The sequence below is a fragment of the Brassica napus genome, chromosome A8, assembly GCF_020379485.1.
Source record: "Brassica napus cultivar Da-Ae chromosome A8, Da-Ae, whole genome shotgun sequence".
NCBI classification, from domain to species: Eukaryota; Viridiplantae; Streptophyta; class Magnoliopsida; order Brassicales; family Brassicaceae; genus Brassica; species Brassica napus.
In genome coordinates this window covers 15,381,032-15,408,613 of record NC_063441.1, presented here as the reverse complement: position 1 = coordinate 15,408,613, position 27,582 = coordinate 15,381,032, and the positions used below count along the sequence as shown (strand labels likewise).

The following is a 27,582-nucleotide window of genomic DNA, read 5'->3' as shown; positions in this document are numbered from 1 at the left end:
TAGATAAGAGACGTCTTTTAACCGAAAAGTGTATAAAAAATGTCAAATCATGAGTTAAGAACTCCAAATAAGAAACCGGAATTAATCATGCTTACTCTTTAGTTATTTTTTAATATATATATATTTAACTGATTGATTCTTGTTGGTCAAACTTATATATAACTGATTTAACTGTTGATTCTTGTTGGTCAAACTTCAGATGAGCCAGCTCCAAGTGTAGTGAGTGAAACACCCAAGAAACATGTCCCGGCCTGGCTCCGGTTCGTATTGGTCGTGGTTCCACTATTGCTATCAGCCCTTGTTCTTCTGTGGGTCCCACCTTCTCCGTCACCGCTATCTCCGTCGCCAATACCACCGCCCACGCCACATACCAATGGAAGTTTAACCATAGACATCCCTGATCCACAGAAGGTTCCAGAAGATGCTACAGAGATTGATGGTAACCTGATACCACATGGTCCTGATGTTGTCAAGACGATAGACCTATCTGGCCGTCTCCGTCAACTATAGTAAACAAAGGAGGCTTGGTACACTTCTACTGGGTCAAATATCTCCCAAGTAGCAGGGTCCTTTATGTCATATCGTTGCTGTTACTTGCCGCTTTGGCTCTGTGCTGGCCTTCCATGACCCGGACCAAGGGAACAGAACCGGAAGGTAAGGCAGATTTGCCAAGTGAGACGCACAAAAAAATTGGTGAAGATCAAGATTCTACGACTAAACCAGGTCCTTCCTACATTCTTACTCTTATTATATGATTCTCTCACCGTTTCTATGACTCTATCTCTTCCTTTGTTATATTCTTTTTTTTTTAATTTTTTTTGAAACACAACTCTTCCTTTGTTATGTTTCATTAAATGTTTTCAAGAAGACGAAAAAGAGGTTCTTGGAGATAAAGAAGGTGTTCCTTCGCTGATTGGTGGTCAGTCTACTCCAGGCAACAAAACAAATGGTTCAGAGAGAGCGAAAGAGATCCCTCCTCCCCCTATGGCCCCTCAACCTACAACATTAGCCAAAACTCTAAGCATTTTGAGGCAACATATAGTGGTTCCGGTTCACAATGTCTTACGAACAGAACTAGATATCTTGAAGAGTATTGTGTACGGTGGTCTAATCGAGTCCGTCACAAGCTTTGGTGTTGTATCCTCCGCTGCTGCTTCCGGAACTTCGACTCGTTAAGTACACATGAAACACACAAAATACTAACATGGAGTTTCTTCAGACATCTCAACAGTTCGAAATTAACATTCTCCTTACTTGCAGTCAACGTTATGGCCTTGGGGGTAGCCAATTTATTCAGTGGCCTATTTCTCATTATTTACAACGTAAGTTGTTTTGTTCCCTCTCCTTCTCCAGAAAAAGAGAATATTAGTTTGTTTTTCTCTAATGTTTGTCAATAAAAGTTTCATTCAAGTTTGATTTTTAACCAAAAGAGGATCTATTTTGGCAGCTATATGGACTTGTAATGTCTGAACGCTTCTTTCCACATGCGAACATTGATAATGCGACGGATATGAAGGATAAAATAGATCCATACGAGCAACTGCTTGGAAACAGAGACAATGTCGTACTCCATTGCATCGTTGTCGTGGTCTCCTTCATCTTCTTCGGTGTGATCCCTCCTCTCTTCTATGGCTTCTCTTTCAAAACAACAGACAATAGGTACTACGAAGCTTCGGTTTTCGTTGCCGCGTCTCTGCTCTGCGTCATCACTCTCTCCTTTGGCAAAGCTCACGCTTTCAAGAAGGATAAACTCAAGACTGTGGCTGTATACACTGGAACAGCGATTGGGGCGTCTGCGTTTTCTTGCATTGCAAGTCAGCACGTTAGAGGTCTGCTTGAGAAGTATGAGTTTCATAAGATTGCGTCTGAGTTCGCAAAGAAGTGATTTCAAGATTGCAGAAGAGAGAGTTTTTCAAAGCTACTAAAATGAGTTATCCATGTTTTACTTTTGTTCCAAGTCTTTAATGTTCGTTTCTTCTACTTGACGAACTTGTTTTGTTTCTCTGTAAGCTAAATGTTCTGTTTTTTATCAATAAGAATCAGTTTCATAATCCTTTAGCAAAAAAAAAAAGAATCAGTTTCGTTTTCATGTATTCATAACAAAATTTGTTTATCAATAAGAGAAACTGTATGGTTCTGAATCTCTCATCTTTGTTAAACTTTTTGTATGTGTTTTAATTTGTGCAAATATTTATTGCGAGGGTAGGAAGGAAGCATAAGAAATGGCTTTAGTTGTTAGGATTGAGAGAAAAAAAAATTAGATTTTTTTAAAAAATTAGGTTCTACCGAGAATTGAACTCGGGTTACTGGATTCAGAGTCCAATGTCCTAACCGCTAGACCATAGAACCATTTGATATTACGGTCAACATAAATATATAAAACCTCACGAAACGATGACGTCTTAGAGAACATTGGCGGACATCAGTTACGTCCCCATTGGTTTTGAATCCAATTAGTTCTGCCAGTTGGTTGGGTTGAAGAGATAACCGTCGGATGAAAGGAAGCCTTTTGCATCTGGACGGCTCAGATTTGATCTCTCTTCTTCCTCCTCTCCATTTCAGAGGCCACCAACAAGCACCCGAGTTTTCCCAGAAACTGTCGGGTCGGGTCGGGTCAGAGTCAGGGCCGATCTGTTTTTTCAGTCTTCTTTCCCTTTTCCCTCTTTCTCCTGTCTTTTTTTTCTTTCTTTCCAGATTCGTCTAATCGAATCCATTCTCAAATACTCCCAAAAGTAGTTAAAGCAAAGTGCTTTGTTCTTTCCCTCTTAATCGGGTTTGAAAGAACAGAATTTTCTTTTCCGAGAAACGAGATTCCACGAAAAAAATAAAAGAGATTTTTTTGACTTAATTGTGTTTTTGAATTTTAGTTTTTTTGTTGTCTGAAATCGGATTGTTGTAATGGAGACGGAGAGTATGGACTGCGAATCGTCGACGAGAAGCATCTCTAACGATAACGGAACTTACCATTTCTCTTCCACGAAGAATCACGCCGCTGCTGCCGTCGTTACCAATATAGTCGGTCCGACGACAACGGCTGCTGCCACTAGCGTCTACGAGCTTCTGGAGTGTCCTGTCTGTACCTTTTCTATGTACCCTCCTATCCATCAGGTGAAGTTTTGTTCTTTTGATTCATCATCTTTGGCTGTTGTGCCTGCTGATGATACGACACAGTTTTATTATTTGGTAACTGAATTGGCATTAGGCCAGGCTTATGTTCTTCTCTATGTCCTTTTGCTTCACACTCATGCTTTTGCTAGATGGTTCATGGTTAATGGCAATTATGTATAAGTTTTGATTGCACTTTTCAAAATTACCGTTGGAGGTTAATCATTTGCATAAATAGCAAAAGACTAATTAACCATTCTAAATCATTTATAAACGTTTTAAAATAATTTATAAACATTTATAGACGTTTATCAACCAAAAGACTATATTAACCATTTGTGTTGTTTTGGGTTTGTGCACATCCAAAGAAACAAATAATTTGTATATTTCCTATATAAAAACACAATTACCTATACACCTAACCATATTTCAACTAATAGAAAAATAAATTGTTAAATAAAATTAATAAATTTTGTAACGAAAAAATTTTTCTAGAACGACAATTAATATGAAACGGAGGGAGTAGTAATCACTAATGTTAATATATTTTTGATTGAATGTATTTTTTTGAAAATTGGTAGCCAATTTATGGTATTTCAAGCAAGTTTTCGACAAAACAATTTAATCCAGAGCTAGATGATATAATGTGGTTGTTTGTAGGTTTCTTTGGTGGAAGTTTTTAATAGTTGTGGTAATCTGAAAGTCTCTTTCTTTTTCTTATTTGTTGTAGTGTCATAATGGGCACACGTTATGCTCGACTTGTAAAGTGAGAGTGCACAACCGGTGTCCCACGTGTAGACAAGAGCTTGGAGATATAAGATGTTTAGCTCTCGAGAAAGTAGCCGAGTCGCTTGAGCTGCCTTGCAAGTATTACAACCTCGGATGCCCTGAGATTTTTCCTTACTACAGCAAACTAAAGCACGAGTCTCTCTGTAACTTCAGACCGTACTCTTGTCCTTACGCTGGCTCCGAGTGCGGTGTCGTAGGGGACATCCCTTTCCTTGTATCCCATCTCAGGGATGATCACAAAGTTGACATGCACGCTGGCTCCACTTTTAACCACCGCTACGTCAAATCTAATCCTCGTGAAGTAGAGAACGCTACTTGGATGCTAACTGTGAGAGTGTGTAGTAAACATGATTCTCTTCAATGTGAGAGTCTCATCTTTTGTTCTTTGTCTTGGTTTCAGGTGTTTCAATGCTTTGGGCAATACTTCTGCCTCCATTTTGAAGCGTTCCAGCTCGGGATGGGTCCGGTGTACATGGCGTTCCTGAGATTCATGGGGGACGAGGAAGAAGCAAGGAGTTATAGCTACAGTTTAGAAGTGGGAGGGAGTGGGAGGAAACTAACGTGGGAAGGAGCACCGAGAAGCATCAGAGATAGCCACAGGAAAGTAAGAGACAGCAACGACGGTCTCATCATCCAAAGAAACATGGCTCTCTTCTTCTCCGGTGGTGACAGGAAAGAGCTTAAACTTAGAGTCACTGGTAAAATCTGGAAAGAGCAACATAGTCCAGATTCTGGGCTCTGCATACCAGACCTATCTTCATGATATCATTCTTTCTTATTTTTTCTCCTCTTTGAGATGTTGCATGATGATTTGGCTTGCACTGTTCTTCTATGTATGTATGTAAAAACATTTCTTGAATGAATTGTGTTTGATGATAGTTATAACTTATAAGTGTCATTAGTTGGGTAACCTTGAGGTTCAGTGTCAAATCTTAAGATTCGTTACATACATGGAGATTGGAGATATGATCTAAATGGAAAAAGATAATGTAATTACGAGAATAATTAAATTAGCTTGTAGAGATTGCGGTATGATTGCCTTACTTTCTTTTACCTTTTGATAAAAAGATGGAGGTGCGGGGAATCGAACCCCGTGCCTCTCGCATGCGAAGCGAGCGCTCTACCATATGAGCTACACCCCCAATTTGATATTTGAAACCAATGCTCGTTTGATGACTTATAATGTATAATATTAATTTAGTTTGTAAAATGCGTATATATATAAAACTTATTGGAGAAAAGAAATTTTGTCGAAGTCTATGAAAAATTCATCATCGTGTTTTCATCTATAAGAAAATTATGTGACAGCAAAAGATTCTTTTCACATATAATAAATGGTATAGAATCTCCGGTGAGATATTTTGCTTGTGGCTGGAATATTCATTTGAAGGACTTACATTTTTTTTAGTGTAAATTAGATTTGATGTAAACTGTAGCTGTGGTCCTATGTCCATAGTTCTCAATGATTCAAAAAAAGACAACAACGGTAGAGGACACACATGTATTAATCTATCTCTACATCATCATTTATCACATTGTAGATGTATCAAGACATCAAGTTGAGATAGAGACAAATAGACAATCCCTTGTATATTTGGATCCTTCTTCTTCATTACAAATCCTGTCAACTTCCATGCAAAAACTCACTTTGTAAAACATGCTAAAATTAATATACAGTTTTATTTTCTTGACTCAATCCATAAGAGGGGTCGAGCTTGGAAGCCACCCAATGAGCCTCCTGCGAGTGTTTAGTTTAGCTTAATACAAAAGCTTCCTTCGAGTTCGATGATCGAGTAAGAAAAATATCTAAAATATTTTAGTCGGAGAAAAACGTGTTGTCAATGTAAGTTAGGTAGAACATGGAGTCTATTATAGTTTGATTATGAAACCAAGTTAGTAGCATTAACTAAAACAATTTGTTTGCTAATCGTACGGAAACCACTCTGAAAACTTTCACATGTCAGTTTTGTCATTTCCTCGATACTTAATATTAAAAAAAAAAAAACAAGAGAAGATGGACATCACGGGACCTAGGTTCTTGGCCACAAAGGCAAATAAGCATATGAAAGAATTGATTGATTATATGAATTTGGTTGAAAAAGTACAACCAGAGATTGTATTCTATTTGACCAATTTAGTTGTAGCGATTTACAACTAAACAAAGAGAGGGGAGTAACAACGTGGCACCCATACGACGAACTAAACATGTGCTGCCTGTCTACTCTAGTGTCTAAAGTCACCTAACTATAATAACCCTAGTGTTAAGACTTAATTGATTTGTTAAGCTTACTTTTAACAAAAATAATCATCATCTTGGTTATTGTCTACTAATCTCAACATTATTTATCTCTAACAATTATTCGTTGTTACTGTTTACAACTTGCCATCTATATTATAGAGAGAAAATCACTTGACAATGTTGCACATAATAGATAGTAGATCTCTGTAGTTGTAGCAGATAACCTCTCGATTTTACATATTGAGAAGAAAGAAACTTGTTTTGGATATCATATGCTAGAGATATTCAGATTTTCGATTTGAATTAAAAATGATTGTTCATATTTGATAGATATTACTATAAAATTTTCAACTGGCCGATTTCACCTTAAAAATAACTGATAATTATAAGAATTTGAATTTATTCATGTTTTCAAGAGTCAAAATATACATACAAATTAACTAACAAATGAAGGCAAAACCAGATGTGTAATATTTTTCCATGTTATCGTTTAGAGTTGTTCTTCAAAATTATTTGAATACCAATCAAAATTTGATTTAATTTGACCAAAAAATAATTAGCACGAGTATACTTATATACCTTAGCTACTTAACCTAGAGTTACCACTTAATTGATCTGTTAAATCTTTTAGCTATTGTCTACTAATCTCAACATTAGTTTCTCTAATAATCATTACTTGTTAGAATGTACAACTTGCCATCTAATATTATAGAGAGCAAATCAGTTGGAAATGTTGCACATATACTTTTGTTTTCTCTCCAAAATATACAAAAGAAATAAACAGATGGATGTGTATAAAGCTGCTCTCTCTCAACATTTATGATCGGCCTCTCTACATCACAAAGGCAAGAAGAGAGGGCCCAAAGGACAGAACTTTCCTTCAGGGTATCCTCCAAGCTTCCCCACTTGGCCTCTACTTTTTCATTTTTTTAGGGATTTTTGTAACACACTCTCTCTTCTTCTGCTAAAATTCCCCATTTCTACTTGCAGGAAACAGAGAAAATAGGAGAAAATGTATGCAGATACAGGGCTAGGGTTCCGATTCATGCAGGGTTGTTCTCCAGAAATCCATCAGTTCGAAGACCTCTTTAAACCCTACAAGCTCTCTGATCAAACGGTTTGTCTTAATGCATTCGATTTGTTTTTGTTTTTGTTTTGCCTTGTAAAGGTTGAGTCTTTCTTGGCCGATGTAAAGATTGAAACTTTAATCTTTCTTCTGTTGATGCTTTATAGAAGAAAGAACTCAACTTTATTCTTCCCTTTGATTTAGGGTTTGTGATAATGGGGAGGAGTGAGCCTTTTCTCTCTTTATACACGCTGGACTTAGAACTGTTAGAGCGTGTTATGTCTTTACACGATTGATAACAAACTTTTTGCGTGTGTTCCGACAGTCAGATTCCGTGTCCAAAATGACTTCTGTCTCTCTTTTTTTTTGTACAATCATGTTCCACTTATACTGTAATAAAGAAGTAAGATTTGCTTTCCTTTTACCCTTTTTTGAACGAATCCACTCCCAAAGAGATCTGTTGAGTGTTTGTACATAAAAGCCAAATAAAACTCACTGAGTTTCTGCTGATGAACTTTGAAGGAAACATGTCTTGAGTTGTGGTCTTGGTTCTCTCATGTTCTGTTTTGCTCATGTTGTGCTGAACTTCTTTTTGCATGATTGTGAAGCAGATCAGTCTTGTTGAGGCGTGTGAGTATGGTTTCGGAGAAGAGAGTGACCTATTCAAAGCCCCTGAGCCGATCATTGAAGAACCAATGCTAGCCGTTGACCCTCTCTCTCAAGAGATTGTTGAACTCAGTGATCTCGGGTCGTTGCAGAGTGACCAACAGCTTATAGAAAAGGCTTTCTACGAGTGTGAACAGGAGCTCCTAGTGAAATCAGCCATGGAGTCTCCGCTGCTCTCCGAGGTACTAGACAGGAAGAACGTCTCTCAAGCGGCGGAAATGGACAGTAGTAGCGTAGTTGTCTCTGATGTCCCAGTTCCTAAGAGCGTGAGCTCGGGGAGCCTGACATCGATGGATATAGCACAGCACGAGGAGGCGGTGATTCAGAGGTTCTTCCCTCCAGTGGATAATGGAATGAGAAGAGCCTTTAGCGAAAGCGATATACAGGTTTGAATCAAAGTTATTAATAGCACATTAAGTGTTTTCAAGATTATGGAGCTGTGCTCTCTTGTAGAACTACTGGTAACTGATTAGGAAGTTGTGACCTTTCATATAGCTCATATATATATGGTTAGTTCACTTGTGGATGTTTTCCTTTATGGCAGACACTGGGGACTAGAAACGCGGGTCAGGTTCAGTCTCAACTGGATAGAATAATCGTAAGTTGCACCTCTGAGGACCGTCGTGAGAAGCTTTCTCGATACAGGGACAAGAAGAGCAGGAGGAATTTCGGGCGTAAAATCAAGGTAAAGACATGAAAGATGGTTTATGTAAATGGTATCTCAATGTATCGTCTTGTTGGAAACTGAGTTAATGGACGGTTTTGGTTTATGGTTGCAGTATGCTTGCAGGAAGACACTTGCAGACAGTCAACCGAGGATCCGAGGAAGGTTTGCAAAAACAGAGGAGATGCAGAAATGAGAGGATTGATTTAGTTAGGTACCTGAAGATGAGCAAGAAGAACAGTTTGATGAAGTGTTTTTGTATATAAAGGTTTGTCTGAATAAGCCTCTAAGGAGTAGGAAGGAAAACAAGTGATATGCTTATCTATGTTTAGATCTTATGAATCTCACTCAGTCTCTAAAACTCTAAATTTATAAGCTGCTTGATGTTCCTTTATAAGGTTTGGCGGTATATATTAACAGTTGACGTAAGTAGCTCTTTGATTTTTGATGAATGATTGTGAATCTGCAAACTACAAATGGATAACTTTTTGAAAATATGAAAGAATGAGATGCTGGCCATCTAACGCTTGTGTTCAGTTATTGAGGCATCCCAACCTGGCCTTGCATCTGCATGTAATGGTCCCTCTTAGCTCTCTCATATTCGTCACTTAAATTTTCATCACTCGTATCCTCTAAGAAACCATGCATATGAGGACCTGAGACATCCATCATGACTTTTATAATTGCAAGTGTAAATTCTTTTAGATTTTAATGAATGCCCATGTATACTATATTTTGTTAATAGGCTTTACTTTCCCTTCAGACTAAACCAGTTTCTAGATCCGTCACTGCCATCCGAGTGGGGGCAGGTGATCGGAGAACCTCTCAGCATTAGCCACGTGATATATGATTCAATTTCATCCATTGTCTAACCCCAAACATGGATGAAGAAAGGAACTGTGGCATCATAGATTTGGAAACCTCTCTGAGTTTGGCCCATGGTGATATGGAATAACTGGAGATGGCCCGTTTGAGGAAGCCCTCCACACGTTACCCTGTTGTCCTCTTCCCAACTAGAGTCTGGAGTCTGGAGATGGCCCGTTCGAGGAAGCACTCCACAAGTTACCTCCTAAGTCACTAATTTTTTTTCTCTTACATAGGAAAACCATTGTTCCTGTCTTCCTGATTCAAGTAACTGATTCTAAAATTACATTATATTTTATTTTAACACGTGAAAAAAGAAGGGAAATTGGGTTGTATGACCATGAAAAAATCTATAATCCACTGCATAACCAATTTACCTAACATTTCTATACACGGCGTTAGATTTATATAATAATACTGTGTTGCCCCTTTCTGTAACCGGTGAAACCTGAAGCAAAAGCAAAAAAAAAAATCTTAGTTATTATCTGTAAAAAGTAAATCGTGGCTTACCTTCCTTCACATCAATTCTTTTAACTTTTTTTGATAATTTTTGAGAAACTGAAATTTCTCTGTCGACGGTTTTTTTCACCTCTTCGAGCCCACCATTTTCTCTACACCGTTGTCGCCGTCAGCCTTGTCCGACTTTATTCGCCTTCTCGAAGTGTGTTGCAAAGGGGATGTCATCTTCGCTTCTGAAATCGATTGCGAGAAGACGGCGTTACAGTCTAATCGGCGAGAAGGAGCAACCCGAGCCTCGTCTCCTTCACATCGGCGATTCATCAGAGATCTGTTGTGATACTATAAGTTTTCGATTGTGTGCCTTCAATTGTATTATTGTGATGTTTACTAGGGTTAGTTATGTTTGGAATCGAAAAGAACATATTAGAAGTAGAACTATATTGTATGACTATGCTATGTGAAATCTAATAGCTTAAAAACTATGCTATGGGAAATGGAATAGCTTAACGTGTTTAGTATTTGCCCTTGTATGTTTCCACTGAGTCACATATGTATTAAATTTGTCTGTTATCTATGCATATCAATACGTCTTACCTGATTTTCCTTTTATTTTGTTATATTGTACATTCTATTTCACATGTACTTTTCTAGACGGATGTTAACACCTTTACTTTTTGCTTGTGTGTGTCAGGTTACAAATGGAAGATTTAAACTGCCAACTAGATTGTTCGAAACTGGATTTCAGTCATCTAGTGAATATATTCTCATTTATATGTAATGGTGCAATGTGTATATAAATGGAATAAATTATGTGCATGTAAATGGAACCATCATACATATGAAATGGAATGTTATATATTTATTTGGAACAACAATAAAACTTAGATGAACTGTAAATTATTTCGTTAACCAACTCACACAAATGTAGACTTCTTACAAACTTCTCTTAACCTATATGTAATGACACTCCACCAGTTATTTCATCGTAAATTTACTATTTTTATTCTATTTGCCGAACTTATAATAAAAATATGAATTTACAGTGAATAAGCATGAGGTATGTTTCGTTGTATTTACAGTGAATAAGCATTGGGTCAACATTAAGTTTTTCCATGCAATTATAGAAATTTCATATTATCACCAATACGTATTATTCTATTTATTTTGTTCTATTTTATTTAGGTTTAAGGTTTATATTTGAATTTGGGGTTTATATTTGGGTTTAGGGTTTAGTGATTAGAGTTTGGAGTTTAGTATTTGGAAGGTGGGGGTTGATTTTGGGATCATCATTAATTTCTTTTATGCAATCATAGTCATTTCATAATTTTATTAATAAGTACTATGATATTTATTTTGTTCCATTCCATTTGAGTTTAAAGTTTACATTTGAATTTATGGGTTTATATTTGGGTTTAGGGTTTAGTGATTCGTGTTTAGGCTTTATTATTTGAATGTGGAGATTAATGTTGAGGTCAACATATACTTCTTTCATGCAGTCATAGTCATTTCATAATTTCACCAATATGTATTATGCTATTTATTTTATTCCATTCCATTTAAGCTTAGGTTTTACATTTGCATTTATGATTTATATTTGGGTTTATGGTTTAGTGATTAGGGTTTAGATTTATTATTTTGGGTTGGGGGTGGAGTTGGGATATGGTTTATTATTTAGGGGTTGGGATGATGTTGGTGCCCTATTGTATTTTGATATTCTATTTTGATGATATGGAATAGAATACTCTAATTTTTTTAATTCATGTGCTAATGCATTTCTCGACTTAATATCTGTAAGTAAATGAAGTAGCCCATTTTTTGCTACAGGTTTTAATTTTACATCACTCGTTTTACTGCATACAGTAAAAATACATTTGGTAACTGTCTCTTTTGACGTGGCTTCCTCTTTTTCTTTTAAATGGAATAACTCTTAAACATTCTTGACCATATATTCCATCGATTACGTATCTGCTCTTCAAACCGGCGACGTCATCACCGTTAACTGGGAACCTGTTAAATGAAAGGGTAAAACCGGCTGAGACGTGGTGTAAAAGTCTGACATTACATTGTGTCAAAATCAATGTCATTTACCTAATTTACACACGATACATGGCTATTAGGCCAATAAGCCCAAAAAAGAATACTCCTAGCTGTTAGTCAAGAGAGGAAAAAAAGAGAGAGTTTTTGTATAACTCCAAAGAGATGGTAAAAGACTTCTATAAGTCTGATATCAGCTTTATTGATTTGCCTTACTTGTGTTTCTTTGATTTATTTGTTGTTGTAAATTTATTTTAAATCAAACAAAAATTGTATTGTTCTTGTATGTATTTATTTGAATGGATTTGGGAAAATATTTTTTTAGGATATGATTTAAAAAGAATTACGTTTTATTTTAAGATATGATCAATGTATTCAAATCTAAAAAAAAAAACTGATTCAAGAATTACTTTTTATTTTTGAGCTAATAAAAAAATCATCAACCTTCGAAATTATAACAAAATTTAAGATTTCACCTAGTGAAATACATATAAGCTATAACCGAAAATAACTTAAATACATTCTATTTTAATATATAGAAAAAAGTGTGATATATTTTGTTATGATTTATAAACCCTTATAAATAGAACTTACACAATTATAAATATATTTATCAGTTTTTTAAAACAGTTTTTAATAAATTTTTATAAGTTTATGCGGTTCACATTGTAAACAACTATTTGTTTACATGACATAATAATGCAATCCTTCCTTAAAAAATATTTTTATTTTAAATCTGATTAAGGTATTTAAATCTTAAAACTGAAGATAACCGATACTAAAATTATATTTTTGCTTTATAATTAATAAAATAAATAAAAATATAAAATCTCATTGAAACCATAACAATTTTGTAAGATTTCACCTATGAAGATACAACCAACAATCATTTACATGGCTTATTAATCTTTAATAAGAAGTGTAATAGAATTTTTATAATTTATAATTCCTTACAAATATATATTTATACAATTATAAATAGATTTATAAGTATTTACCAATTTCTTATGAAATTTTATAAGTCTTATAAATAAATGTTTAAAACTTTATAAAAGGTTTAATTAAAGTCTTATAAATGAATTTATAAACCTTTATAAATGGTTTGATAAAATTCTTATTAATAATTTATAAACTCTGATAAAATGTGGTTTTAAGCTAAAAAAATGTTTTAAAATAATTTCAAAATCCTTATAAATCATTTATAAATCATGTACGGATAGGGGTGTCAAAATGGGTCATGACCCATGGGTTGACCCAACCCAAGTTGACCTATTAACTCAAATGAACTGTTTATTTTTGATCCAATGGGTTAATGGGTTAAAAGGTTAATGGATTAACAAGTTAATGGGTTAACAAGTTAATGGGTTTCTTGGGTTGGGTCAACTCTCACCCATTTTGTTTTCAATTAAAAAAACTATGAGTAAACCAAATTCTAAGGTTTGATAAAATTGGAAAATCATGAGTTTCTCTAAAATCCAATCATTTATTCGGTGGTAAAATACATTTCCCGCTAAAACCGTAAAATATGTTTTTCCGCCAAAACGTGTTTTCCTGCCAAAACTACAAAACATGTTTTCCCGCAAAAACTGCAAAACTCGTTTTCCCGCAAAAACGCAATTTCCCGCCAAAACTGAAAAACCAATTTTCCCGGAAAAACGCGTTTTCCCACCAAAACCGCAAAAAACGTGTTTTCCCGCCAAAACCGCAAAACACATTTTCCCGCCAAAACCGCAAAAACGCATTTTCCCGCCAAAACCGCAAAAACGCATTTTCTCGCCAAAACCGCAAAAACGCATTTTTCCGCCAAAACCGCAAAAACGTGTTTTCCCGCCAAAACCGTAAAAACACATTTTTCCGCCAAAACCGCAAAACGTATTTTTCCGCCAAAACCGCAAAAACGCATTTTCCCGCCAAAACCGCAAAAACGCATTTTCCCGTCAAAACCGCAAAAAACGTGTTTTTCCGCCAAAACCGCAAAAACGCATTTTCCCGCCAAAACCGCTAAAAACACATTTTTCCGCCAAAACCGCAAAAAACGTGTTTTCCCGCCAAAACCGCAAAACGCATTTTCCCACCAAAACCGCATAAACGTAATTTCCCGCCAAAACTGTAAAAATCAGTTTTCCCGCAAAACCGCGTTTCCCACCAAAACCGCAAAAATTTGTTTTCCCGCAAAAACGCGTTTCCCGCCAAAACCGCAAAAACACGTTTTTCTGCGAGAACCACTTAACACGTTTTCACGCTAAAACTGGAAAAACTCACTTTCCCGCAAAAATACTATTTTTCGCCTAAACCATAAAAAACATTTTATCATTTTGATCAACTTTATCTTAACTTAAAAATAATTCATTATAAAGATATTGGGTTGATGGGTCAACCATTAACCTATCTAACCTATTTAATTTAATGGGTCATAGGTCAACTCAACCCATTTAATAAATGGATTGGGTTGACCCATGACCCATTAATAGTAAATCCATTTGGGTTTTGGGTTGGGTTGACCCATTTGACCTATTTTGACATCCCTATGTACGGACTTTAAAACATCAAAGTTTCTAATATGGCCTTTTATGTGAATATAATTATTTATTGTATAAAAATATATAGCCATTATATTTATTTCTCTAAAAATACATTAAAATTAATCTATTTTATAAAAAAAAAATTGATAAAAAATAAATAAATTGATGAAACATTTATATTAAGATATGATACAAAGTCATTATTTGTAATATTAGGTGGGTTGTTTGGTAACCAAGTTAACTTTTATATTAAGATATGATTAAAATAAAGAAAAATATGCTGAATGAACAATGTTCTCTCAAAAATGCTGAATGAGGCGGCAGCTAATGGAGGCTTCGAGTATCACCCACAGTGTAGGGCAGTAAACTTAACGCATTTGAGCTTTGCCGATGATATTCTGGTCTTTACAGATGGGACTGTGCAGTCGTTAGAAGGGATACTACAAGTGATGAACCGTTTTGCTGCTTTCTCTGGTTTGTACATCAATGCAACCAAGTCATCAATCTTTACCTCGGGAGGATGTGGAGCAGATATTGAAGCTGCAGCAGCTGAGAACGGAATAGGCATGGGTACTTTGCCAATTCGCTACCTTGGGCTTCCGCTGACTACAAAGTCCCTTACTATACAGGATTATGAGCCATTGATCGACAAAATCAGGCAGCGGTTACTCTCTTGGGCTAATAAGAGTCTCTCCTATGCCGGGAGACTGCAGCTCATCAAGTCAGTAATCTACAGTATTGTAAATTTCTGGAGCTCAGCTTTCATCCTCCCTATTGGTTGTCTAGACAAGATAGAGAGTCTTTGCAGCGCATTCCTCTGGTCAGGGTCTATTACACAGACTCACAGTGCTAAAGTCGCATGGTCAGATTTGTGTTATCCTAAAGAAGAAGGAGGATTAGGACTGAGAAGGTTCAGAGACACCACTAGGGTCTTCGCTCTAAGTCTAATTTGGCGTCTGTTTACAGGTAACTCGCTGTGGAAATCCTGGATTCAGTATTACCTTCTGAGGAATAGTTCTTTTTGGGATGTAAAAGAGAACTCCAAAGGTTCATGGATTTGGAGAAAGTTGTTGAAACTTCGCAGTGTTGCTTATCAATTTTTTCGGCATGAGGTACATAATGGTCAGTCGACTTTCTTTTGGTTTGACAACTGGTTGGATGTAGGGAAGCTTCTTGATATAACAGGCGAGCAAGGCACTCGTTATCTAGGCATTTTGAGAAATGCTAGGGTCTGTGACGCATCTGATAACGCACATTGGAGACTAGGAGGAGGAAGGATCCGTGTCTTCCAGGATATTATTGAGCAGATTCAAGAACGACCTGTACCTGTTAATGACCTAGGTCCAGACATTGTTCTGTGGAAGCATAATCAAGATGATTATAAGGAGTTTTTTTCAGCTACTAAGACTTGGGAACAAATCAGAGTCAGACGTGAGAGAGTGGATTGGAGCACTGTGGTATGGTTCACGCAGGCTGTTCCTAGATTCTCTTTCATTACTTGGCTTGCAATAAAGGATCGGCTGTCTACAGGAGCACGTATGAGGGTGTGGGGTTTACATCAGGAGTGCTTGTTGTGTGGGGAGAGGAATGAGACTAGAGACCATCTATTTTTTGCATGTCCTTACAGCTATATGGTTTGGCTACGAGTGACGGGAAGACTTTTGGGTACTCGTATAACACCAGATTGGCAGGATACTGTTGCAAGGATACGCTGTGATCGACGGTCAATGCTGGATACAGTCCTTGTCCGAATGGTCTTTCAAATGACAGTTTACCATATTTGGAGGGAGAGGAATGCAAGGAGACATGGGAAAGCTTGGATACCTTATGAGAAGCTGACTTCTCAGATTGATAAGACTATGAGGAACAGAATCTCTTCTCTGAAATATTCCTATGGGGATAAGCTAGCAGGGCTGATGAGTCGTTGGTTTGAAGTGACGATGTGAGACAAGTTCTCTCTTAGCTGAATTAGAAATTTTTTTCATTTTTTGTTCTCTCTGGTTTAGAAGCTAGTTACTTTTGTTTTCTCTTTTTGTAAATTCCTATTATTTTGCTGATTATCAATAAATTTGAAATTTCATCAAAAAAAAAAAAGAAAAAAAAATCATCAATCAATCACATTATAACATTAACTAAAAAATTCACCAAGGCCTGAGCATTTTAACCTGGACCCAAAAACCCGAATCGGAACCGACCCAAAAATATTTGATCCGAAACTGAACTGAAAATTTATAAGTATCTTTTGGATCCAAATTTCTTTTACCCGAAAAAACCAAACCAAAAGGAACCGACCCGAATAGATCTAGACCCGAAAAGAACCGACCGACCAGACAGGAACCAATTTTTACCCGACTTAAAAATATGTATATCCAAAACTATGATTTTTTGTGTTTTATTATATATATATATATATATATATTATTTTATGATTAGTTAAAATATCTTTTGTTAGCAATATTTGTTATTATTTTGTAACATTTTTAAATAATATGAAACTTTAAAATGTAAAGTTTAGAGTTTGAAAATGTTTTATTTTAATTTATAGTTTAATTTAATTTATTTTGTAAAATTTAAGATATATATGACAAATATCTACTAAATTTGATGGAGTTTGGGTATATCATGTCATCTTCATATTCTAAATACTCGAACCCGATCCAGACCCGATATGGATCCGAACCGACCTGAATCCGAGAAGAACCGACCCGAATCCGAATCCGAACCGAAAATTTACAAGTACCTATTGGATCTAAATGTTTAGGACCCGAAAGACTCGGACCCGAACGGAACCGGTCTGAACCCGACCGGAAGACCCCACCAATGAACGATATGTAAGCTAAAGTGATTTTTCATTTAATATATAATAGAATATTTAGATCTTATTAAAATAAAAAATATTTAAAAATTATCAACCAATCAAATTATAATATTGTTTACAAAAGTTACCTATGAATAATATTATAAGCGAAAGTCTCTTAAGTGACTTATGTTAATATATAGTGAGATTTTGTTTATACTTACACAATCTAACATCGGAGTGACAACCTAGCTTAATTTAATTTGAGAAATTCTGATCACTCGTTATGAAATGCCATTAATCCATCTAATTGCTAGAAAAATAGATGGTCTACGCAACTTTACTTGACCTGAGATTCAATTCCCTTCATGTGTAAATATGAGTGGTCTGAGATTCAATGTCTTTTTATGTGGAAAATAAACCTTGGCTAGCTTATGAGTGAGGAGGCCCTAATATCTTCGCATGGCATTGTTTTATTTAACGTGGCGCATGCATATATATGCCCACATTCTTATCACAAAATCTCCGGTAAACCACCTTGCATACAAAAGACTTTGGTTATTCTAATCTCAGACCACTCACTGCAAGCATATATCCACATTTTATCAGAAAGTTCCAGTCAGCTACATTGCATAAAAAACTGATGATCTAATCTCAGACCACTCATTGCATGCATATAACCACATTCCTATCACAAAGTCTACATGAGTAAAAACGAGTGGTCTAAGACTAGAATAATCGAAGTCTTTCATATGAAAGGTAATTGACTGGAGACGTTATGTTTTGTACTTATGCTTTTATCGCAGGAGCCAAAAGTTATTTAAAAAAACTGTGGAGGAGCCTAAGCTCTTTCTATTAGTTACGTTGATGGTTGTGGATGTCAATAGAGTATCAAATGTTGTAGCTCAACATGAAAATCCGAGTGGGAACTAATCATGTTGTATATATATTAAGGCCTTATGTTGCTCTTATATAAGTTAGTAGTAAATCACTTATACGATGTCTCAGAATTCTAATTGAACAATTTTGTAAGATTGTTCAATAGCTTTCTAATACAAGATATAGTTATTGAATTGGTATTTTTTTTTGAAGTTATGTGTTCTTGACTTCTTGTTTTTTCGCTGTCTCTTATGCATAAGTTGTATGTTTATCCTGGCAATTATTTTTTTGTGCACGGCATCCGTTTTTAGTAGTTTTCCCAAGTTTCTGAACGTTCAAATTTTATATATTTAAAAGAACGTTTGAGAAAAATATATTTAAAAGTACATTTTCAATCTTTCTATTGTTTTCCATGTCTCTAAAGTTACAAAACTGTTAACCGTTCACAACTGCTCATCGTCTCATTTTAAGTATCGTTCTAACTTATTTTTTACGCCAATTATTTTTTACATCAAAACGTTATTGTATTACTCAAACCATTTAAAAATGGTTAAATGTTCGATTTTACCTTTATTTAATAACTAGAATTCTATTGCTTTTACTTTTTTTCTTAATTTATAGAAAGATAAATTAGTGACATAAATTGCACCGGAATCATAAAACGCCATTTATTTTATAATTTTTTTTATTATAAAACGACATTAAATATGAAATAGAGGGAGTATTAGTTTTTTCCTTTTAGTTATTTTGTATTATTTGGTTTATTGTGTGGCCATAGTTTCTTGCACCGTACTTACAAGATTTGTCTTCAAATTAACAATAGACTTGATGATGGGTTTCAGACACTCTGTCGTAGGACCTAACTAAAGTCAGTTCTCTCATTCTGAAATGCCATTAAACGTCGTAGGACCTACCTAAATTCAGTTCTCTCATTCTGAAATGCCATTAATCCTTCTAGCTGTCATATTGAAAAACAGCTTTCGATTTGGGAAGGCTTTGTTTCTGAGCGTCAGACAAGAATCAATGGGCCTACGTTGTACTGGATCCATATGGATTAGATTAAAGTATTTTGGTTGACTCTGATACCATATAGATAAAATTTCAATCTAAAACTAACGGGCGATAAATAAAATTTGATTCGTCTCTTTTATACTCTTTGTGTATCACTTATAAGTGGTGTTTAAATATTTTTATTTTATTTTATAATAAGTGATGTTCTCACTATTTTAAATAAAATTTAATATCATTTAAAATTTGTGACCAATTACAAAATACTATATTTTTTTATTGGTTGAACTATTTTTATTTAATGATATTTTTGTGTAACAAAGATAAACTAAATAAAATTTTGTATTCCTTTAATTTTTGTGCAAAAACTTTAATACCACTTTAAATGATACAAAAAGTACTTTTTCTGTTCCACAAAAATAAATTTTTTAGTATTTTTCACACATATTAAAAAACACATTAAACTACCATAATAAATGTATTGTTTTCTGTAATTTTCAATTTTTAATAACTTTTAACCAATAATAATTTAATAAAATCAATTAATTTTCTTGAAATTTATAATTTTTTCATAGAAAACACAAAAAATACATTTTTGTGAAACAAACTTTTTTTTCTAAAAAATCTATCATTAAGAAACGGAGAGAGTATATTATTTTGAAACCCTTCCAACTACCGATCTGAAAGATTGTCTCTCGTAACAAAGTGGTCTGAAGCTAGAATTATCAGTCTTTTATATTCAATTAGTTGGTTGGTGACTTTAAATTTTGTAGCTAAGCTTGTGTAGAGGAGCCAAAATTAAAAAATAAATAAATAAAGAAACAAAAAAGAAACTGTCTTAGGCAGCAGAAGCCTGGTCGACTAGTGAAGCTATGTCGATTGTTGTGGATGTCAATAGATTCACAAATGTTATATCTCAAGATCCAAATTTGAATGGGAGTTCGAGTAAGAGCACACACGGTGAAAACAATAATGAGAAATTGAAGAAGGCGGCTCAAGATGGGGATGTAGAAAGACTCTACGAGTTGATAGCAGAAGATTCAAACATTCTAGGCCACTTTGATAAGGTGCCTTTTTGCGCGACGCCACTACACATTGCAGCTGAAAATGGGCAAGCTCATTTTGCCATGGAACTAATGACCCTGAAGCCGTCACTTGCATCAAAGCTAAACGTGTCAGGTTACAGCCCGATGCATTTAGCTCTGCAAAACAACCATAGCCGAATGGTGAGAGGGTTTGTAGCAATCGACAGCAGCTTAATCAGCATTAAGGGAAGAGGAAGGGTTACTCCTTTGCATCACGTGGCTCAAATAGGTGATGCAGAGTTGTTGAGTGAGTTCTTATTTGCTTGCCCTTCTTCCATAGAAGATTTAACGGTTAAGTGTGAGACAGCTGTGCACGTTGCCGTGAAGAACGGGAATTTCATGGCATTTAAGGTTCTATTGGGATGGCTCAAGAGAGTAAAAAAGGAGGAAATCTTGGACTGGAAAGATGAAGATGGTAACACAGTCTTCCATATTGCTGCAATGATGAATCATACTGAGGTAACAGTTGAATATCCTTTTCTCCAAAATTCTTGTTAGATATCATTGTTGTGACGGCATTGAAAATATGTTTTTTTTTTTTTTTTTTTTGTAACTAACATCTGGACTTTGCTTTCTTTGAATTATTTATTGCAAAAGTTTATGAGGGATTCTTAATCCTATAATATTTATGCTTGAGACGTGCTCGATTTTTGCAGGTGATGAAGCTGCTGCGTAAAACCGTTAAAGTAGAAGCCAAGAATTTGGATGGCAAAACTGCGATGGATATACTACAACCTGATCAATTTCGTTATGGTTCCACAACGACTCTTGCAGGATACTTAAGCAACAATCTATCGTTTATGGAGAGACGTAACAATCTCTTGGGGCTGAGTAATCTCGGCTTGACTGGAAAGACGTCTCCAAACTCTAGCGAGCGCCGGGATGCATTACTTGTAGTGGCTATACTGATAGCCACAGCTACATACCAGGCCGGTCTCAGTCCTCCTGGCGGATTTTGGCAGGAAAATTCCTTAAATCCTAACGATGGAAATGGTCACAAGGCTGGGCAGATGACTATGGTATACAAGAATGCCTTAGTGTTTATTGTCCTTAACGGGCTTGCCTTCTTATCATCTCTACTTGTGATCATTATCCTCATAATGGAACTCCCTATGTGGAAGTTACTTTATGGTTCGGTGGCGGCTTTAAGTGTCGCTATGTCTGCATCGTACATAACTATATTCCCGAATCCAGATGGCGAATTGGAAAAATTACTACGTTTGCTCTTCATCATGGCATTCCCATTGGCGATGGGAATCATGCTGTATTATACTTTCATTGCATTCACTAGTGATAAAGAAAGTCGGCACAAAGTGGACTTCCAGGCGAGCTACTTCAGCTCCTATCATACAGCATCGCGTGATAACTATCTTTTATTTATTAGTGGGTCTTGTTGGGCCGGTTGTTTTTTGATTTGGGCGTTTGTACTACCAAAATGATCCATCCGCTTCTCAGTTTGCTCTTTAACAAATGCTCTCTCTTTCTTGTTTGCCTTATTTGTAATAATGCTTTTCCGAACACATTGGGATAAGAAATTTAAATTCGAACGATGGATGTACTTTCTAAGTACAAGTATAACTTCTTTAAATAAATACTTTATAAATTAATATATACTAAAAATTTCTATAAAATAATATAATTTTATGGTCTTAAATTGAATTTTTGGTTCAATTAGTATATCGATAAATTAATATCTTTATAAATTAATCAAAAAAACAATAGTTTTAAAGTAGTTCCAACATTATTAATTTATAGAGGTTTTACTATAATCTTTATCATGTATATTTTTTTGATAAAATCCCTAATGATAACTATAAACATATTTCCTTAACCGACTTGCTAAAAGAAACTTAGGCTCTATTGAAACTTATCAAACATTCTTCATTTTAAGCTTCAACTCGGTCTTGGATTGAACTCCTACCAAATTCCTCGTCTCAGTACATTTGATCTATGCCTATCATTTATATTTAGAAATTTACACTCTTAGTTTGTGATTTAAAAAGAGTTTTGATTATTTATGATGATTTTTAAAGATTTGATCTACGTCTATCAATATCATTTTTAACTTTTCCATGCACACAGATATAATTATCTAAATATCAAATTATATTAATTAATTATGACTTTTATAATTTCAAGTAAATTCTTTTACATTCTAACGAATGCCCATGTATATATACTATTTTGTTAATAGATTTACTTTTGCTCTGGATTAAAACGATTTCTAGATCAGTCACTGCCATCCGAGTGGGGCCAAGTGTCCGGAGAACCTCTCAGCATTAGTAAGTGATATGAAATTCCAGAATGACTCAATTTCATCCAAGGCCTTAACCCCAAACCATAGATGAAGAAGAAAGGAACTGACCATAGATGAAGAAGAAAGGAACTGTGGCATCACAGATTTGGAAATCTCTCAGAGTTGGCCCCCATGTTGAAATGGAATAACTGGAGATGGCCAGTTTGAGGAAGCCCTCCACACGTTACCTTGTTGTCCTCTTCCCATATTTGAATTTGAACCACCACCTCTCTTATAATGTATGGTGGCAATCTTAACCCTGCTATCCTCTCTAGAGGTCCCACTTTATGGACCAAACACATATGTAAGGAGCGTATTTGGTAGACCTGTTGACACGTGGATTGCCACTCTTTAGACCTCTTGACCACCAAATATTTCTTTTTTCTAGAAGCATAGCAAATATACACATTATGGAACCCCTACAACTACAAAAACTAAAAATTCTCTAGTTCAATGGCCTTACCTTGCGTCAGACTCATCGTAAGAGTCTAAGACCCATTCTTATTGACGAAAGCTAAGAAGACACATTCAGTTTTGCATCTCCACAACACACAAATTAGAAGCCAACTAATCGGTTTGTTCGGTTCGATTACGGTTTAGTAACCTGAGGAACATTCCAAAACGCAGCGTTGAAGGCATTAGGGTTTCTTCGTGGGTTTTAGTTTTGCCTTATTCTCTCTCTCTCTCTCTCTCTCTCTCTCTCTCTCTCTCCTCTTGTTTCCTCTTCTCCAAGGAATCTGGATTTTTTTTCCATCTTCTCTGAGGTCTTTGATTGATCTAAATCGAATCTCTTTCCGGCGGTTAGATTCAGAAGAAAGCTAAAATGGGTGAGGCAGAGAATCTCTGGGTTGCTTCAGAGATCCCCTCCTCGTCGTCGTCGTCCACGGCGGACACAAAAGTCCTTGACTTTCCGACCAAAGATTCGACCACCGGGTTTGAAATCCTCTGTCCGACAACAGTTTCCCTGCCTCATTTGGAGAAGGGTTCGTCGGAGGATAAGCTAGGGTTGACGGAAAGGGTTTTCTCCGCCGCCGGAGCTGCTTTTCTCTCCGCCGTTATTCTAAATCCTCTCGACGTCGTCAAGGTTGGTTCTTTCGTGTGATGTTAGTTCATTAACCGCCGCAAAGTTTCATGCTTTTTTTACTCTGTTTATGTTGTGATTTTTGTCGTCAGACTCGATTGCAAGCTCAAGCCGCTGGAGTTTCTTACTCTCACCCTCTCAGCTACGACATTGGCCGCATGGCGTTCTTTGGACCGAACATGGTGTTGTGTCTGAGTTATTCATAGTTGGTTTAAAGGAGAATGCTTTTGATATTAATTGTAATTGTTTTCTTTATGGGTTTTAGATGTTTGCAGACTTGAGATGTTCTCCTTCCTGTGCACGCGCTGGTGTTCAGGGTACTGTCTCTATTTGCCCGCCGGATTGTTTCCAGTACAAAGGAACCTTTGATGTCTTCACCAAGATCATACGTCAGGTTAGTGTGTCACTTCAGTGTAAAGATAATGATGGTTTAGCTGTTTGAGAGGGTGTTTTAGTCTAGAATCTTGCCTATGTCTCTTTTTATAAATGCATTAACTGATACAGGAGGGGATGGGACGCTTGTGGAGAGGGACTAATGCTGGTCTTGCCTTAGCTGTGCCTATGGTATGCTCTCTTATTTGTGGGATCTTTTTGTTTGGATAGGCTATGGATCAGTGAATTCATTAAGTTTCTGCATATAGGTTGGGATTTATCTTCCGTTCTATGATATGTTTCGGAACCGGTTGGAAGAATTGTCTAGGGAGAATGCTCCTGCTACAACTATATTTGTGCCTCTTGTGGCAGGGGCATTGGCAAGATCCTTAGCTTGTACAGTCTGCTATCCTATTGAACTTGCAAGAACCCGTATGCAGGTATAAGTTTTTGTCTGCATATGTTTCTCTAACTCTGGAATGTGTCCTATACTTTCTCAATGGAGTACCTTCTTTCTCTGACTAGGCATTCAAAGAAGCGAAAGCCGGTATGAAGAAGCCTCCTGGAGTTCTTAAGACGCTGGTTGGTGTAGTCTCTGAAGTGAGGACAGTAAATAACCTTCAAAACAGTTGTAAGTCGCTCCTATAATCGATTCATGTTTGCCCTCTCTTATGCATATCTCTTCATTGATAGGCTTGGGTTCTTATTTAGTTATTGAGTCTTTGTTATATGTGTTCACTGTGACAGTGCACAACTATCGTGTTCTATGGAGAGGCTTGGGTGCACAGCTAGCCCGTGATGTTCCATTCTCAGCAATCTGCTGGGCTACTCTCGAGCCAGTAAGCTGTTTGAACATTGTACTATGCAGAGAGATATTTGTAAAGCAAGAAAAGTGAATTGGTTTTGACCTACTCCTTTTGTTGCAGATGAGGAGGAGGCTTCTTGGAATCGTGGGAAACGATACAAACGCTCTAGGTATCCTCGGTGCAAACTTCTCCGCTGGTTTTGTAGCTGGAACTATTGCAGCTGCTACTACTTGTCCTTTTGACGTTGCAAAAACAAGAAGACAAATAGAGGTTTGTCCTCTAGAAAAATTGTCTATGTTCTTTTCACAACACCATACTTATGTCTCGCCCATTTTCCATAAATTCAGAAGGACCCTTGTAGGGCAATGAGAATGACGACACGACAGACACTCATAGAAGTTTGGAGGTATGTATGCGTATATTTTGAAAGATTCCATTGTTATTTGCTTAGTAAAAGCAGCTCTGTGTTTATAGTTTGAATTGAAACAAAGACATAACAATATATATACTGAACACACAGGGATGGAGGGATGAGAGGACTGTTCACGGGAGTAGGTCCAAGGGTGGCACGTGCAGGACCATCAGTTGGGATAGTGATTTCATTCTATGAAGTAGTCAAGTATGCTCTGCATCGCCAATACGCTTCATCATGACCCTACAAAGTAACTAATCACCTACACATGAATGTGGATACGGCTTTAGGTTATAGCTTCTTCAACCCAACTTAATAAGTGAAACAGGCTTTGTCCTCCACCAACACTTGTTTACTCCGAGTTTGAGCCAGAAAGTTTTGTTCAGTTGATTAATTACTGGTGGTTTAATCCGGTTTGGTAATAAATTTGAAGTGAAAAAAGAAGAGTGAGAATGAATTAATGGATGTATCTCTCTTTAAAAGAACCACTTAGACAAAAGAAAACGTTCATGTGTTTATTGATCTATCAGCTAACTAAATGATCTTTCTTAAAAGCACCACTGAAAATGACTATCAAATGAACAAATATTCTAGTTCTGAACCAAAAAGAAACAAAAGTTGTAGAAGATCTTATGAAGAAAGTAAAGAAACCATTGCGTTTGATCTAGAAGATGGAAGGAAGAAGTTTGTGTTGTTTCTCATGTTTCAAATCTCTCTATCTCCCCTGTCTCTCGTCCCGGTACTCTTCCTGCTATGGTTTCCCACCTGTTATTATTATTGTTCCGAAAATATTTTTATCCACCATCGTTACAAACATATAATCTCTCTATCTCAGTTTATACATAGTTTTAAGTTTTTTCTTAATTTTATCATTGTTTAATTATTAAAATTCAATGATATTTATTATTTTATTAGTTCAGTTAGAAACAAAATTATTAATAAATTATTGTTAGAGCGACAATTTAATATTGAAACGTAAAGAATTTATTTTAAATTTAATTAAAAATAAAATAAATAAATCAAATAAAAAATTAAAGCAATATTTAATTTGAGACGGAATGAGTAAAAGTTTCATATTTATATATCAACTAGATATGAACCCGTTCGTTGCAACATGTTTTGTTCGATGTTTTAATTTAATAAAGAACATAAAATAATTAATAATTTGTTATAGTTTTATGATTGTTTTTTATATATTGTGTGAGATTTACTTAATAATTAAAAACTCATTTTCACACATAAATTCAAGTTCATATTTTACCTTTTTAATTATGGTGCATAAATTAATTATTATCAACTTTGTACTTAGGTATAGAGAAAACACTATACCTAAAAATTTAAATTGAAAGTTAAATAACGATAATCAAGCCAATGACAACATTATACAATTTCTTATATTACTAAGTTAATGTTTTATTAAATAAGTTTTAAAGAAATTTTTTTCCCTAAGATTTTTTGAAAAAGGAAAACTTTCAATTTTATAAATATTCTTTTGATTTACAATTAAAAAATACTATTAGATAAACTTTTAATTTTTTGTTTAGGATTTTAGAAAAACAAAATTACTGTCCTATAACCTTTTATATTTATCTTCTTTTTAGAATTTCATAAAAGGTAAATTGCTATTAAAGAATTATTTCCAATTACTAATAAAAAATTAAAATTACTATTTTACAATTTGTATCAATACTATTTTTACACTTGTTTGGTTAATTAAATAAATTTTACTATCATGTTCATTATCAAATTCTCTCTTTAAACTATTATAAAATAACTTGTTACAATTCTCTTTTGGTTAGTACTTAAAAATATGATAAAATCTCTTTTGTTGAGTATTTTTTTAACAGGAAAACAATTATCAAGTATTCTTTTACATTTCTGGGGTTTTAGAAAATGAAACTATTATTACATAATCTTTTACAATTATATTTGTCTAGGATTTAGTAAAATAAATTACCATCAAATAATTATTTCCAGTTAATATTGACTGTTTTTAAGAGTTGCCATTTTTAAAATTCGGTTTTTCAACATCAGTAATATACAATTTTTCTTGTTAATTAAATAATATTTTCTAGAAGTTAATTAAATAACATTTAGTATCATTATTATCATTAAAAATTTTAAGTAAAAATTACTATGAAATTCACTCTGGTCAGGATTTAAAAAAAAAAGAAATCTTATTTTGTTAAGATTAAAAAGAAAAAATATTTTACATATCGTTTTTATTTATGATTTAGGAAAATAAATAAGTTGTTTTCACCTAATGACAGGTTTTTATTGACACATTCGCAACCTATTGTTTTTAATTGATACATGTGACAATTATTTCTGGTGAAATATTTGAATTAATATTTTGTGTATAATTTTTTAATACAAAATTATCTATTAAAAATAAAATTAATTAATTATAAGAAAAATTAGATTATTTTACAATTTCA

General features: G+C 35.0%; 5 protein-coding genes and 2 non-coding genes across 11 annotated transcripts; 5 read left to right on the top strand and 2 right to left on the bottom strand.

The window, feature by feature from the left end:
- The first annotated feature begins 212 nt into the window (after positions 1 to 212).
- On the top strand, positions 213 to 2,043 carry LOC106361218 (membrane protein of ER body-like protein). Its single transcript, XM_048737733.1, has 3 exons — positions 213 to 723; positions 869 to 1,171; positions 1,261 to 2,043. The coding sequence occupies exons 1-3, from the start codon at positions 624 to 626 to the stop codon at positions 1,395 to 1,397; spliced, it is 540 nt and encodes a 179-aa protein (XP_048593690.1). The 5' UTR covers positions 213 to 623; the 3' UTR covers positions 1,398 to 2,043.
- A 234-nt stretch (positions 2,044 to 2,277) lies between these two features.
- Positions 2,278 to 2,349, bottom strand: TRNAQ-CUG. Its single transcript has one exon. It is a non-coding gene; the product is annotated as a tRNA-Gln (tRNA).
- Positions 2,350 to 2,577: 228 nt separating this feature from the next.
- On the top strand, positions 2,578 to 4,772 carry LOC106412007 (E3 ubiquitin-protein ligase SINAT4). Of its 2 annotated transcripts, none has more exons than XM_048737731.1 (3): positions 2,578 to 3,108; positions 3,836 to 4,228; positions 4,295 to 4,772. In XM_048737731.1, the coding sequence occupies exons 1-3, from the start codon at positions 2,899 to 2,901 to the stop codon at positions 4,655 to 4,657; spliced, it is 966 nt and encodes a 321-aa protein (XP_048593688.1). In that variant the 5' UTR covers positions 2,578 to 2,898; the 3' UTR covers positions 4,658 to 4,772. The 2 variants fall into 2 exon arrangements, with proteins under 2 accessions (XP_048593688.1, XP_013708343.2); XM_013852889.3 differs by having other exon boundaries at positions 2,583 to 3,108; positions 3,836 to 4,222.
- A 191-nt stretch (positions 4,773 to 4,963) lies between these two features.
- On the bottom strand, positions 4,964 to 5,036 carry TRNAA-CGC. The gene has a single exon. It is a non-coding gene; the product is annotated as a tRNA-Ala (tRNA).
- A 1,802-nt stretch (positions 5,037 to 6,838) lies between these two features.
- LOC106361216 (zinc finger protein CONSTANS-LIKE 3) lies at positions 6,839 to 8,958 on the top strand. 3 transcript variants are annotated; one of them, XM_013800937.3, is made up of 5 exons: positions 6,839 to 7,018; positions 7,124 to 7,250; positions 7,808 to 8,251; positions 8,410 to 8,550; positions 8,645 to 8,958. In XM_013800937.3, exons 2-5 carry the CDS (start codon positions 7,146 to 7,148, stop codon positions 8,723 to 8,725), a joined length of 771 nt encoding a protein of 256 aa, XP_013656391.2. In that variant the 5' UTR covers positions 6,839 to 7,018; positions 7,124 to 7,145; the 3' UTR covers positions 8,726 to 8,958. The 3 variants fall into 3 exon arrangements, with proteins under 3 accessions (XP_013656391.2, XP_013656392.2, XP_048593689.1); XM_013800938.3 differs by having other exon boundaries at positions 6,840 to 7,018; positions 7,811 to 8,251; XM_048737732.1 differs by lacking the exon at positions 6,839 to 7,018 and having other exon boundaries at positions 7,052 to 7,250.
- A 10,821-nt stretch (positions 8,959 to 19,779) lies between these two features.
- LOC106359838 (ankyrin repeat-containing protein BDA1) lies at positions 19,780 to 21,727 on the top strand. The gene is made up of 2 exons (XM_013799468.3): positions 19,780 to 20,636; positions 20,834 to 21,727. The coding sequence occupies exons 1-2, from the start codon at positions 19,965 to 19,967 to the stop codon at positions 21,614 to 21,616; spliced, it is 1,455 nt and encodes a 484-aa protein (XP_013654922.1). The 5' UTR covers positions 19,780 to 19,964; the 3' UTR covers positions 21,617 to 21,727.
- Positions 21,728 to 22,829: 1,102 nt separating this feature from the next.
- LOC106361215 (mitochondrial carrier protein MTM1) lies at positions 22,830 to 25,987 on the top strand. 2 transcript variants are annotated; one of them, XM_013800935.3, is made up of 10 exons: positions 22,830 to 23,557; positions 23,647 to 23,736; positions 23,820 to 23,948; positions 24,059 to 24,118; positions 24,196 to 24,366; positions 24,452 to 24,557; positions 24,674 to 24,765; positions 24,853 to 25,002; positions 25,080 to 25,138; positions 25,253 to 25,987. In XM_013800935.3, the coding sequence occupies exons 1-10, from the start codon at positions 23,297 to 23,299 to the stop codon at positions 25,383 to 25,385; spliced, it is 1,251 nt and encodes a 416-aa protein (XP_013656389.2). In that variant the 5' UTR covers positions 22,830 to 23,296; the 3' UTR covers positions 25,386 to 25,987. The 2 variants fall into 2 exon arrangements, with proteins under 2 accessions (XP_013656389.2, XP_013656390.2); XM_013800936.3 differs by having other exon boundaries at positions 22,915 to 23,557; positions 24,452 to 24,554.
- Positions 25,988 to 27,582: the final 1,595 nt, after the last annotated feature.

Bases quoted from the DNA above. Each gene is read 5' to 3' on its own strand.
- LOC106361218 (XM_048737733.1), top strand. From the start codon at position 624: ATGACCCGGACCAAGGGAACAGAACCGGAAGGTAAGGCAGATTTGCCA. The intron at 724-868 runs GTCCTTCCTACA...GTTTTCAAGAAG, and splicing joins AGATTCTACGACTAAACCAG to ACGAAAAAGAGGTTCTTGGA. The intron at 1,172-1,260 runs GTTAAGTACACA...CCTTACTTGCAG, and splicing joins TGCTTCCGGAACTTCGACTC to TCAACGTTATGGCCTTGGGG.
- LOC106412007 (XM_048737731.1), top strand. From the start codon at position 2,899: ATGGAGACGGAGAGTATGGACTGCGAATCGTCGACGAGAAGCATCTCT. The intron at 3,109-3,835 runs GTGAAGTTTTGT...TATTTGTTGTAG, and splicing joins TGTACCCTCCTATCCATCAG to TGTCATAATGGGCACACGTT. The intron at 4,229-4,294 runs GTGTGTAGTAAA...TCTTGGTTTCAG, and splicing joins CTTGGATGCTAACTGTGAGA to GTGTTTCAATGCTTTGGGCA.
- LOC106361216 (XM_013800937.3), top strand. From the start codon at position 7,146: ATGTATGCAGATACAGGGCTAGGGTTCCGATTCATGCAGGGTTGTTCT. The intron at 7,251-7,807 runs GTTTGTCTTAAT...ATGATTGTGAAG, and splicing joins ACAAGCTCTCTGATCAAACG to CAGATCAGTCTTGTTGAGGC. The intron at 8,252-8,409 runs GTTTGAATCAAA...CCTTTATGGCAG, and splicing joins TTAGCGAAAGCGATATACAG to ACACTGGGGACTAGAAACGC.
- LOC106359838 (XM_013799468.3), top strand. From the start codon at position 19,965: ATGTCGATTGTTGTGGATGTCAATAGATTCACAAATGTTATATCTCAA. The intron at 20,637-20,833 runs GTAACAGTTGAA...CGATTTTTGCAG, and splicing joins CAATGATGAATCATACTGAG to GTGATGAAGCTGCTGCGTAA.
- LOC106361215 (XM_013800935.3), top strand. From the start codon at position 23,297: ATGGGTGAGGCAGAGAATCTCTGGGTTGCTTCAGAGATCCCCTCCTCG. The intron at 23,737-23,819 runs GTGTTGTGTCTG...TATGGGTTTTAG, and splicing joins CGTTCTTTGGACCGAACATG to ATGTTTGCAGACTTGAGATG. The intron at 25,139-25,252 runs GTATGTATGCGT...CTGAACACACAG, and splicing joins ACACTCATAGAAGTTTGGAG to GGATGGAGGGATGAGAGGAC.